The 11,722-nt window shown below is 42.1% G+C and overlaps 1 protein-coding gene across 3 annotated transcripts in view; it reads left to right on the forward strand.

Annotated features, from left to right (window-relative positions):
- The window catches only part of LOC125426788 (inner centromere protein), a 36,694-nt gene extending 26,039 nt beyond the window's left edge, over positions 1 to 10,655 (forward strand). For all 3 annotated transcript variants that reach the window (XM_048485510.1, XM_048485513.1, XM_048485511.1), the window contains 8 exons: positions 1,793 to 1,902; positions 1,992 to 2,103; positions 2,440 to 2,538; positions 3,106 to 3,251; positions 3,371 to 3,482; positions 3,656 to 3,736; positions 6,338 to 6,488; positions 7,913 to 10,655. In XM_048485510.1, the coding sequence (XP_048341467.1) occupies positions 1,793 to 1,902; positions 1,992 to 2,103; positions 2,440 to 2,538; positions 3,106 to 3,251; positions 3,371 to 3,482; positions 3,656 to 3,736; positions 6,338 to 6,488; positions 7,913 to 8,130 (1,029 nt within the window). In that variant the 3' untranslated portion in view covers positions 8,131 to 10,655. The remainder of the gene's footprint in view (positions 1 to 1,792; positions 1,903 to 1,991; positions 2,104 to 2,439; positions 2,539 to 3,105; positions 3,252 to 3,370; positions 3,483 to 3,655; positions 3,737 to 6,337; positions 6,489 to 7,912) is intronic.
- Positions 10,656 to 11,722: the final 1,067 nt, after the last annotated feature.

Genomic DNA, 11,722 nt, shown 5'->3' on the forward strand with positions numbered 1-11,722 from the left:
GGCCTCTGTTCAGAGAAGCATTAAATTCCTCTATGTGACCTGTGCAGTCTGATGAAATTCTTATGGGGCAAGTACCATTAGATTTTTGATACCTGCCTTTCCAACTAAGTAGAGAACAGTAAATACTGTCTAAAATTCAGGTTTCATTATTTTTTTTCCCTGCATGCTCTGTAGCTTTCTGTAGCTCCTTGGTTCAAGGTTTCATGTAGCAACTATACCCTGTCTCACCGAAAGAGAATGCTTCCACAGAATGCTCCGCTTGGGTCCTAGTGCCCAGCACCAAGCCTCCCCCCCCCCCCCCAAGCCTCCACTGGACACAGCAATCCGCTAACTGCCCCGCTGGGGCTGCCACCAGCCCTCCAAAGCCTCCTTCACCCCTTCTCCAAAGACCGCACCAAGCCACTCGCAGCTCGCCAAACATAGGTGGGGGGGGGGGAAATGGCACCCGGGGACAACTCCTCCTCCAGGTACCCCCCTGTGCCCCGCTCCCAGGCTCCCTACAGCCCAGCTTCTGTCCTCCTCAGAGCCTGGTGAGAGCGGAAGCTGTCCCCAAGCCTCCACGCTTTTAAAAGCTTGTCCCTAGAGGTCACCTTGACTCCTGCTCTCCCCAGGCTCTGGGCAGAACCCAGGCTTCAGGGAACTTGGAGGGGGCCACCCCTGAGCCCCGCCCCTGGCCTCCATGCTTTTAAAAGCATGTCTGTGGGGGCCAGCTGAGCTCCTGCTCTCCCCAGGCTCTGGGGAGGGCAAAAGCCTGGGGTGGGGTGCATGCCGTTTCGTCCAGCACCCCCTCACGTAACTGAAAGGCATGTGCCCAGGGACATGGATATCCCCATGTCCCTAGCTGGCACGCCACTGCTGCCAGAACTGCCATCAACCCTTCAGAGCTCCCTCCACCCCTGTCCCAAAGATCACACTGGGCACACAGAAAGCTACTCGCTGCCCTGCTGGGCTTGCCACCAGTCCTTCCCCCAAGAGAATATTTTTCAGTGTGGAAGCACATTAATTTCGCCAAACAACCTCTGACTGTGCTTTCATTTTTCGTTGAGACAGGGTAGAATTGCATTATTCCATGTGGGAGAATGCTCTTTTGGCTTGATACCTTCATAGAAGATTATAAGTTGCAGGTCCAATATGTTCTGTTTAATTGGGACAAACTGCACTGGACTTATAGAATTAAGAACTTTAAAATTCCATTATGATTCCCTGGGAGCTTGGTTGGATTCTTCTTCTTTCTGAAATGTGCAAGCATTGTGGGGCAGAATAAGGGTACTGTTGGCATTAACGTATATCTAATAATCTAAGAGGGCCTTTATTTAACTTTGCTTGCCTTGAGATAACCCTGTTTCAAAGTATTTTTGCAATATGCAGTTAGATTACGTTCTTCAAAACTAATTATTGAAAAACAAACCTGTCAGATTTGACTACCAAAATGAGTGTCACTAACCCTAACTTAATTCTAAGGTGTCAGGAATGCAGTGTAAAGGACCTACCAAAAATTATTTGATTTCTCACACTGCATGTTGTGCTCTCTTCCCCCCCACCCCCCACCCCCCCAAAAAAACCCCCTGGTAGCTAAATGGGCATGGTTGTGATTTCTCTAATGACTGGATAATCATCCATTCAAAAGCACTCTTGAATTTTAAATGCTTTTGTCGTAGTACAGGAAAGCTTCTTCCCTTGGTTAAAACTGCAGTTCAGTTGCTTACCTTTCACACTTGCGTGTATCACCTAACAATAATTGTAGGATCAGGCACAGTAGTAGTTTATTGATGCAACTTTCTTTCCTATCTAGGAAAAAGAGAGGCAGCGCTTGGAGACCTTAAAGAAGAAGCAGGAGGCCGAGGAGCAGAGAAAACAAAAAATGGAGGAAGAGAAAAGACGACGGCTGGAAGAGATAAAGCGGTATTTATCTGTTTGTATTGTCTTCCAGTTGATCTTTTTCTAATTTACTTTTGAATTGTTCCTAATCACATTCTCTCCTGTGGCATCAGGAAGCGTGAGGAGCATATCCGCAAGGTGCTTCAGGCTCGTGAGCGAGTAGAGCAGAGGGAAGAGGAAAAGAAAAAACTTCTTGAGCAAAAATTTGCTCAGAATAATGAGAAGGTAAATTGTAAAATGTGGTTTACAGAATACAAGGAATGGCAGGGCAAGGGGTTGTCTGTAGAGTAATGGCCACAGTAGGGCAAAGTTGCTGTAAAAAGCCCTCTATGTAAGAAAATGGGTTTTAGTTTGCAAGTTCATCATCACAGTTGCAGACTTAGGTCTTATACTAGCCCAACAAACCATTCCCCTGTTGTCTTTGGCAAGATTAGAACAGTAAATCCGTCAGTTACCTGGATGAATAATTATTAGGGTTTGGGAAGGAAGGAACTTTGCACAACATGTTCAAGGGGAAATTTTCTCTTTATAAAGGGAAGATAAACACATAACCTATTCTAGGTGCGAGAAGAGAGAATGGCAGAAGAAAAAGTGAAAAAGGCTGCAGCTGCCAAGAAGGCTGAAGCACTTGAAGCCCGTAAACGGAGAGCTCTGCAGTTGGTAAGGCAGAGATTGCATTAAGGGGATATAGATATCTTCCCATTTACTGGGAACAGTAAAAAATTTTGTTTGAACCCAGTAAAAATTTTTGTTTGAACCCAGTAACAGTAAAAACAAACAATTTTTTGTTTGAACCCAGTGAATTTTTTTGGCAACAGATGAAGATATTGGTTTCATTTTTGTGAGTCCATTCTAAACCACATAGCCTTATGGTAGTAACTAAAATGAGCCGTGTATGGCCCATTCTAAAATTTTGAATGCATCAGAAATATTCTACCCCTCATGTTTAGAGGAAACATCAGAATTACTAGGGCAAACTGTTTAACGTAAAGTATTTGGAGACTGCGAGTCCATGTATTTTTAAATAGTTAAACTATAACCCTGATTTGGTTTTTAAGATGATGCTGAAGGTTTCAGGTTAGGAGTCTCCAGATAGACTAGTGTTGCGGAGGGTGTTATATGCCCTCTGGTCACATTTGCCATGTCCTGTCAAGCTAATTAATCTCAGAACAGTTGGCTCATGTTCTGAAACTTGCTTGGCAGCAGCATCCCCTTTTCCCTTTGCAGGAAGAACGCAGGCAACAGGAGCTGATGCAGAGGATGAAGGAGGAAGAACAAGAGAAAGCCAGGCAAACTGCAGAACTGGAAAAAAAGCTGGCTGCTGAGAGAGAACTTGAGAAACAGAGAGAACAAGAAAAGCTTCGAGCGCAGCAGTGAGTATATTTAATCCAAAGATAGTGCTACTCAAGTGATCTCTGGGTTCATGTTATGGCAAAGGCCATGCACCCATGTCCATTTTGACAGTGGCGCAGTGATCTGTTTTTGATTACAGGGAGCTTGAAAGGAAGGAGAAAAAGGAGGCTGCTCGCTTGCAAAGAGAATTAATGGCTGCTAAAAAGAAGGAGCAGCTTCTGAAAGAGGCAGAGGAGAAAGAGAGGAAACGGGTAAGCCTGGTCCACATTCAAAGTGACTGTCCTCATTTTAGTGCATTATATTCCATTAACTTTTAACTATTTTGCCTTGAGCAGCCCAAAGTCACACTGAAAGAGAAATAGATGGAAAGTCGGAGTAGTGACTCTCTTATCAGCATGTTATATCTCTTTTCTATTTTAAATAGCAGGAGGAGGAGCAGAAGCAGAAATCAACTTCTGATGCAGTGGTTGGCCATGAGCAACTGAATGCAACAATACAGATAAAGGTGGGCCTTGAATCAGAGCTGAAATTTGAATCGTTGTGAAGTACAATAACTTTTAGATCAGACTTTGTTCTGCTGGAAGAGGGCATGTTGCTGCAGCTAGAGCAGTCTTTTTGGAGGGGCGCCAAGTCACAGCAGACTTTTAGCAACGCCATTGGGTTTTCAAGGCAAGAGACATTCAGAAATGATTTGCCATTGCCTGCCTCCACATAGTGGCCCTGATATTCCTTTAAGGTCTCCCATCCAAATACTAACAAAGGGCGACCCTTCTTAACTTCCAAGATCTGATGAAATCTGGCTAGCCTGGGCTATCAAGATCAGGGTTTGGTCTTTATAAACCTTTTTATGTGTTCAGCAGGATAGAGGGTGGTCATAGGAATACCCTAAGGAAGTTTTAGTTCCCCCATGTTGCCTTTCTTCAGACTTAAGTTGGAAGAAGGCTTCAGACATGGACCCAGAGGTGGGATCCAGCAGGTTCTCACAGGTTCCCGAGAGTAGGTTACTAATTATTTGTGTGTGCCGAGAGGGGGTTACTAATTGGTGATTTTGCCACGTGATTTTTGCCTTAGTTACGCCCCTCCTCTCAGCAGTAGCACGCAGAACTTGAAGCAGTCTAGCAGGAGGTGCACCAGCGTGCATGGCAGCCTGTGCCTGCGTGCATTCGTTTCCCACCCAAGGACCGGCACAGCGGCTGCGTCCTTGCCACAGCCCCGCCCAGGAATGCCCGGCCACGCCCCCGTCGTGCCCCGCCCAGCCCCATTGGCGCTACGCCACAGTTTGAATCCCACCACCATGGGAACCTGTTACTAAAATGTTTGGATCCCACCAGTGCATGAACCATAAGGAAATATTTTAATACATAAATTTTTTACATAATACATAAATTTATTAAAATATAAATATTTTAATACATAAATTTTGCTCAGTGGAGTGGTAGTATAGGGATAAGATCCACCCTAGTCTTTCTATTTCCAAGTCTCAAATAGTTAAGATGAATTTCAGAGGACCTTTTTGGTCTTCACCAAGTAAAGAAATGTACTATTCCTAGAATTCCTTAACCATTTGAGTGTTTTTAAGTTTATCAGCTGGTGTACATATGTGTAAAAATATCAACCGGCTATGTCGGGTATAAAAGGAACTTAAAGGCATTATTTCTTGTTCAGCAGCCGCTGAATTCAGTCCATCAAGCTCCCCAAATTTACTTAATTACAAAACCTAACGCTGGGAGAAGATTGAATGGTCATGCTTATACTCAAAAGCAAAAATAATAATTGCTCTGGCTCACTATAAAAACAAGCTGAGAACAATCTTTACCCCACTTCAGAATGTGGAGGTTAAAAGCAATAGAATTGAACAGTGAAGACAGGGGGAAAAAATAGTTGATTGACATTTCTAAGGCAAGGCACTTCGTAAACATACTTTCTGTGAGGTAACTACTTGTCATGATCACTGATAAAGGCCCTGTCCAATCCTTTGCAGCTGGGATGGACCCTCCTCCAGATACTGGAAGCTTTACATAATTGAGAATATTTTTCAGTTACTACAGTCCATCAAAATGTTTTTCTTGCCATCCTGTTTTGCTGTGACTGTCACCCCATCCCTTCATCCTGCCCCTGAGGCAAATGCATGATCCGTACTACTTCTGATTTGTTGGGAGCTCCCTGTTGCACAATCTAGTGCTCTCTTCTATGTTCTAAAAAGATATGCAGAATCCAAAGAAAAAGCAAGATGCTTCAAAAGCTGGCTTTGATTTTCATAAACAACCCACAAATATTGTAAGTACGACATGTTAGCTAGATGTGTGGAAAAATTAAATTTTATTCATGTCACTGAAACTTTGAAGGTGAAAGTTCTGCTTCAGTCTAACATCTAGTATAAATTCTGCCAGCGAAGAATCATTTTTGTTTCAGTGTGCCTAAACTTGACCCTTGTATAGATTCTTCGAACAGAGTCTTATATAGACATTTGCTTGGCTTTCTATGTTTTAAAAGCTCTAGTTTTAAAAGCTTAATGGCATCTTTTCTTGTCTGCATCATGGTCACTTGCCATACTATTTCTGTGCACACTCTTAAGGTTCCTTCTGTCCTATATTCAATTCTTGGTACCGGCTACTGTAAAAACCACAAGTGACTTGCCTCATACCACTTGCTCTGCGAGTTCTGTAAGTAGTGAAAGTGAACACTTAAGAGTCACCTATTGTTTGACTCAGCACTATAGCTTCATAGTGTTTGAGAAAGCAAATTACCACTAAAGAGAAATGTTTCATAAAAGAAGGAATTTACTTTGCTATAGCCCTTGGATGAAAATCGGTACCTTTTTGAAAAGAGGATAGAAGTTATCATAGTAGTTCATACCTAAAAGTCTTCCTTGGGATTTTAAAAAATCTTTCCCATTATTCAAGGAGCTCATGGTGGTATATGTGGTCCCTCTCCCCCATTACCTCAATAGTCCTGTGAGGACTGTTTGGACTGAGTGTGAGTGACTAGTCTAGGGTCATCTATGGCTAAGTGATCATAATCTGTCATGGAGTTTAGCTGTTATTCTACATTGGAGGTTCGACTTCCTGCTACAATGTCTGCAATTTCCCCTTGCATTTCTTTCTAGAGCTCACCTTCCTGCAACTCATACCCAATGACACCACAAGGGCCCAAACAACCAAAGTTTGACGAGAATAATTACGGGATGGATCAGAATAGTGATGACTCCACAGATGATGAGAGTAATCCCCGCAAGCCTATCCCTGCGTGGGCTACTGGTATGTTTGAATCATTTGGTTCCCTTCCCAAATCATTGTTGGAAAATTCCCTATATAGACTTATAGCCTGTTCCTAACTACTTGGATAGAAACCAGAGTTCAGTGAAACATAATTTCTAGTAAGCATGTTCAGGTTTTCATCCTTGCCTAGTTAAGCTAGTATTGTTTAGTCTTAACAATGTGTCAAGAATCTTGGTATTTTAATGCAATATTTAGTATCTTGTGGGCTTTCAATCTGTCAGTGGTGTTGCCATGGAAAGTGTTGAGAGTATGGGAGTTTACTCCTGGGATCCCTCCCTTCACCCCTGCCCTCTTCAGCCCTGGAACAGGCAAGGGCCCTAACTGGATTCTGCCACTCTGGCTCTAGGGCTTTAATAGAGAGGACCATCCTTGCTCCTAAGCAACACTTTCTTCTGTCAGTGTCCTGATATGACTGAATATGAGATATGAAAGGACTCAGTCACAGTAAATGTGGTATTATTAGTTTTCTTAACTGTTGCAGTATTTAATAAATAGGAGGGCTGTATAAATGGGATAGAATTTATACAGGGGCATTACAGAGCAAAACTCTCACAGAAAAAAGCTTGCAGAGAACAACAAAACTTGTTTATGCTGCTACTTTACTTAGTTCCTATTCCAGTGTCAATACCTAATTGTTGTAAGCCAGGCTGATTCCACCATGGGGCAGGGGGTCAACTCCCTCCAAAAGTATCCTCATTGCTACTCAGCTTCAAGGAGTGAATATCCTCCCTCTCTGTGCAGAGCCTTTTATGCTCTCTATCCAAATTCTTCCTCACTAGAAATTGGCTTCTCTTTCCCCTAAACTTTTCCTCAGTCATAAACCTTGGAGGTTGCCTGGAATCTAATTGTAGGCTTATTGGAAAATTTATGAAAGCCTCAGGTAGAGGGAAAATGGAGTCCCAGGCAAAATCTAAATTCCCCCCCCCCCCCCCGGCCCCCATGTCTACCGCCTGAAGACATTGACAGCGCCCAGGTCTGCTGGCGAGCGAGGCCCAGCGTGCCCTCCTCCCCCGCATCATGTACTTAGATAGCGTGTGCCCAGAGACATGTGATATCCCATGTCCCTCTGGCAGATACACCCCCTGGCCTCAGGTGTTTCTGAAAGAGAGACTTACTTGAGACTTAACAGGAGATTTACATTGGGCCTGGGATCATTACAGTTGTATTTTCTCACTTGATATTACATATGTGGGTATGTAACTTCAGTCTTTAGCTGCATTTATGGGATTTGTATTGAGCTGCTTGAGGGAAGAGGAGTGAATGCACATTAAACTCATTTGGGAAGCTGAGGAGTTATCTTGCCCTGTATCTTGCCCTGTGCTTCAAGAACTTTGAGACTGGCATGTTGAATTTATTGACAGCTGACACAGATCTTCTGTGTGTTTCTTTTTTTTTCCCTCTAGGAAATCAACTATCCAAGGCCATAATTCACCAATATTATAACCCTCCTGATATTGATGCATTCTTTGGGATCATTAGAAGTCCCAAACTGGAAGAAATCTTCTGTAAAAGCAAGCCACGTTATCAGAAGCGTACAAGTTCTGCAGTATGGAATTCACCACCATTCCCATATGGAAAGTCCATGACAGGGCAATCATGGGAGGGCTTAAAGAGATGCTGAAGGTTTCTTGAGATTGAGTGTATTATTTTTGTGGGATAGTGTATTACTTTTTAAACATATTAACTTCACTTTGGTGATAATAAACTTTTCTGCTTTATTGGAGCGTCCTGTCTATTTATATGATGTTTGTCGAGAAACCTGCTGTACATGGCTCCTAATGGGGTGAAGACCTTGTTCTTGAACTGTCTGTGTTGGCAGAGATGAATGACTTATGAACCTGTGAGTTGAGGGAAATTGCAGGAAGGGGCCAGTTGCTTGGGGATTCCACCCATCTGCTGAAACTTCCACCTTCTAATCAGGCATTTGAGTAGGCTGATCTTGCCACTCCCCCCACTCCACCCCCAAGCTGTGCTCAACTTTCTGAGTATACTGGAGTGTGTTTGGTTCTGTCAATACAGATTGTTGATGCTACATATTTCCTTATGGAGCCAATGTCTCCACAGAATCACAAGTTGATTATTTAGCCAGATGTTTGTCTTCTGTACAAAGGCTTTACATATTATTTAATACTACTTTGTACAAACTGAATGGGTGGGAGGGGACGGACTTTAAATAAAGCAGAAATGTTTATTATCATCAAAGTAAAGTTAATATGTTTAAAAAGTAATACACTCCCACAAAAATAATAGTCAATCAATTTTAAAAGAAAATATTCTGTACTTTTATACAGCCAGACAAACCTTGTTACATCTGTCAAAACTCATACCTTTTTGCTTTTTGTATTACTTTTAAACATGTTTGTTTATGCTTGGGTTGTTTAGTCAATGTGTTTGTGAAAAATTTAATAGCTAATTGGTTAGATATTAAATTTACTTTTTTGTTGTACGGCTCTATCTGTTTCCACATCTGCTGAATCTTCACCTAGTAGTGTAGATGCTCCTGAAGCAATTCCACAAATAGTGTAAAATGACTTTGACATAGTACCAAGCAATGATTTGGCATTGTATTCAGCATGCTTGCCACGTGCAACTACAGAGGGAGGTCATCACAAACAAGAAAGGAGAATTGCTATCACCAGCATCAGTAAAGGTTTTTTCTTCGTAAGATGATGCATAGATGTGAATATTCATCCTTCCAGCACAGATCCAAACAAAAAGGTTGTATACAGGCACAACAATTTGAACAGATACAGACTTCCTCAATCAGATCTATAGATGTATTTGAATTCTGTGGTTCTGCTGCTTCACTTCTTTTATCCTGCTGCGTTTTTCTGCTTCTAAGTACTTCTTCAGGTGTTCATTATTGTATAAGTCAAGTTCTTGCAGAGACTGGTTCATCCTAAGCTGCACAAAGATATTCCCAGCATGCATCTGTTAGTTCACATGAATCCAGCCTATGAAAGAAGTTCACAGGAAACTGTTACTCTTGTCCAGTACTCACTGTTCTGCAAAATGAAAGCTAATACGCTTAGTGATTACTACTGCAGCTGTTTGTAAAAACTAATCCCTCAGGCTGAGTAAAAACAAAGCATAATTCTAATAAACACATTACAATAGCTTTCTCTTCTGCCTAGCACTGAAAGAAAAACCCTGACACATCCCTCCTAAAGAATATTGGCAGAACGAATGGCTACCTGCACTGAAGCCATCCAGGGGTACAAGAGTGGATATAAGAGAATGCCAAAACTTCAGTGCTGGGTTTCAAGGGCAGTTTTGCCCCCACCCACTAAAGCCACAGCTCTCCCTCTATGTCAATCATATAACCCTCCTGTCTGGATGAAGTGTTTGAGCCTTATCCCTCATTCAGTTCATTGCCTGCTTAAGCTTTCACAGCTCCCCATGATTCTTATAGCTCTCAGAATCTTTACACAAGAAAGTGAGGAATATTGTTCAGTATTTTGGGTCTGAATATTGGAACAATCTTGGTTTTTCATCAGGAGGAGAGTTATTTATGTAATTAGGTGATGTCATGTCTTTCATAGATGTAAGTCACCAAATGTAGGAAGACCCTGGTTCGGTGCTTCTATTATCTTCTATTTTCTTCAAAGTAAGCACCCATAAACTCAATATTACCTTTTTCTGTCATCTCCATTGTTTCAGTTTAATTTTTCATTTATATTGTTTAAATCCTTTTAATAATGAAAATGTCCATTCTCCTAGAATGCCAATCTTTAGCATTAGCTTTTTCAGGCCTGAGAAAACAACACTATCAATTACCTGTCGCAATTACCAGGCAGCTGTCGCATGATATACATGCAATGTGTTACTGGTTTGTTTTATACTTTCAGTTAATTCCCTTAAGGGAAATCTTAAATGTCATATAGAAAAGAAATATATATCCACAGGACTGGACTTCAAATCTATGACCTCTGTCCTGCAAATTTATATAACAATTCCTACAGTGAGACAGCTTCTTACTGTGATGGGGGAGGGGCAGCAGGTGTGATTGGCCTTGTGTGTGTGTGTGTATATATATAGTCAATAATTCAGCCTAGAGTAATTATGAACAACTGGGTCAAAGGGTTCTTACACAATCAATTGCATTTCCAAAATAAAATATCCATATCACAGTGTTCAATATCGTAATTACCTGAGTGCTTCTATCTTATTTATTTATTTATGAGATTTATAAGCCGCCACACCCCCAAAGGGCTTGAGGCGGCTCACAAAATGACTGCACTTTTAAAACAGCAAATCAACAGATCATTACAAGAATGCAATTCGATGACTGCTTCAGTTATAGGCCGGGGTTTCCCCGGGCACTTAGTTGTTGATGGTGGTGGCACTCTCACCTGCTGTGCAGTTTGTAGGGAGTCGGTCCAACTGAGTTCAAGTAGTTCGTGTGCCCATGATTTGCGGCTGTTACTTTGGGTCCATGAAGGATATAAAGCCTCCATGGGTTTTGGGTCCACATCCCACTCATACGCCACATTTTTTGAGAGGGGCTTTGACAGTTGTTGCTTTTGATTTAGAGTTTCACGCAAGGGAGCTTCACGGGCTAATGTCGCTGGAGTTAATGTCGCTAGAACTGGGGTGTCAATGGTCAATTCGTTCTCATCCAGAATCAGGCCACCCCTGTCCTGTAATGTCTTCTTTGGACTTTCTTTTCTTTGTTGTCTATTTAATATCCCTGTGGTGATAAGTTGATTATCTCCTATTCGCTCCTCTGTTCCTGTTTGGGATAGTGAGCTGTTGATCAGAGAAAGTATTAAGTTCTGTGAAATATGGATTAATGTGAATTGGTTCCGGTTCCGGCAGGCGGAAGTGGATGCACGCTTCCAGCTCCTCCGCAAGTTTTTCTTTAACATCTTATCTATATTAGCCCTCCCACTACGCCATTAAGAAAATTTGTAACTGTTGTAACTACCCTGCAAAAGCTCTGAATTCCTGCAAGCTGTAAGGGGCTTTGAATACGCGGTGTTAACGGCTAATGAGCTGCTCTCAGTTGTAAATCACCGTTGTAAATCTCTGCTGTAACGGTAGAGCTTGAAAACGGCATGGGGAATAGGAAACGTCGGCTTTCTTCTCCCAACGCAATTGGGCAGAGTAAGAAAAAAACAAAGCAAAATAGACAACTATTTGCAAGAAAGACCTATAATCGAAACGGATCATGGAAATAGGTTTGCTGTTTTAGAGGAATTGCAACAGCATAG

This window comes from Sphaerodactylus townsendi, linkage group LG02 (assembly GCF_021028975.2).
Source record: "Sphaerodactylus townsendi isolate TG3544 linkage group LG02, MPM_Stown_v2.3, whole genome shotgun sequence".
Classification (NCBI taxonomy): Eukaryota; Metazoa; Chordata; class Lepidosauria; order Squamata; family Sphaerodactylidae; genus Sphaerodactylus; species Sphaerodactylus townsendi.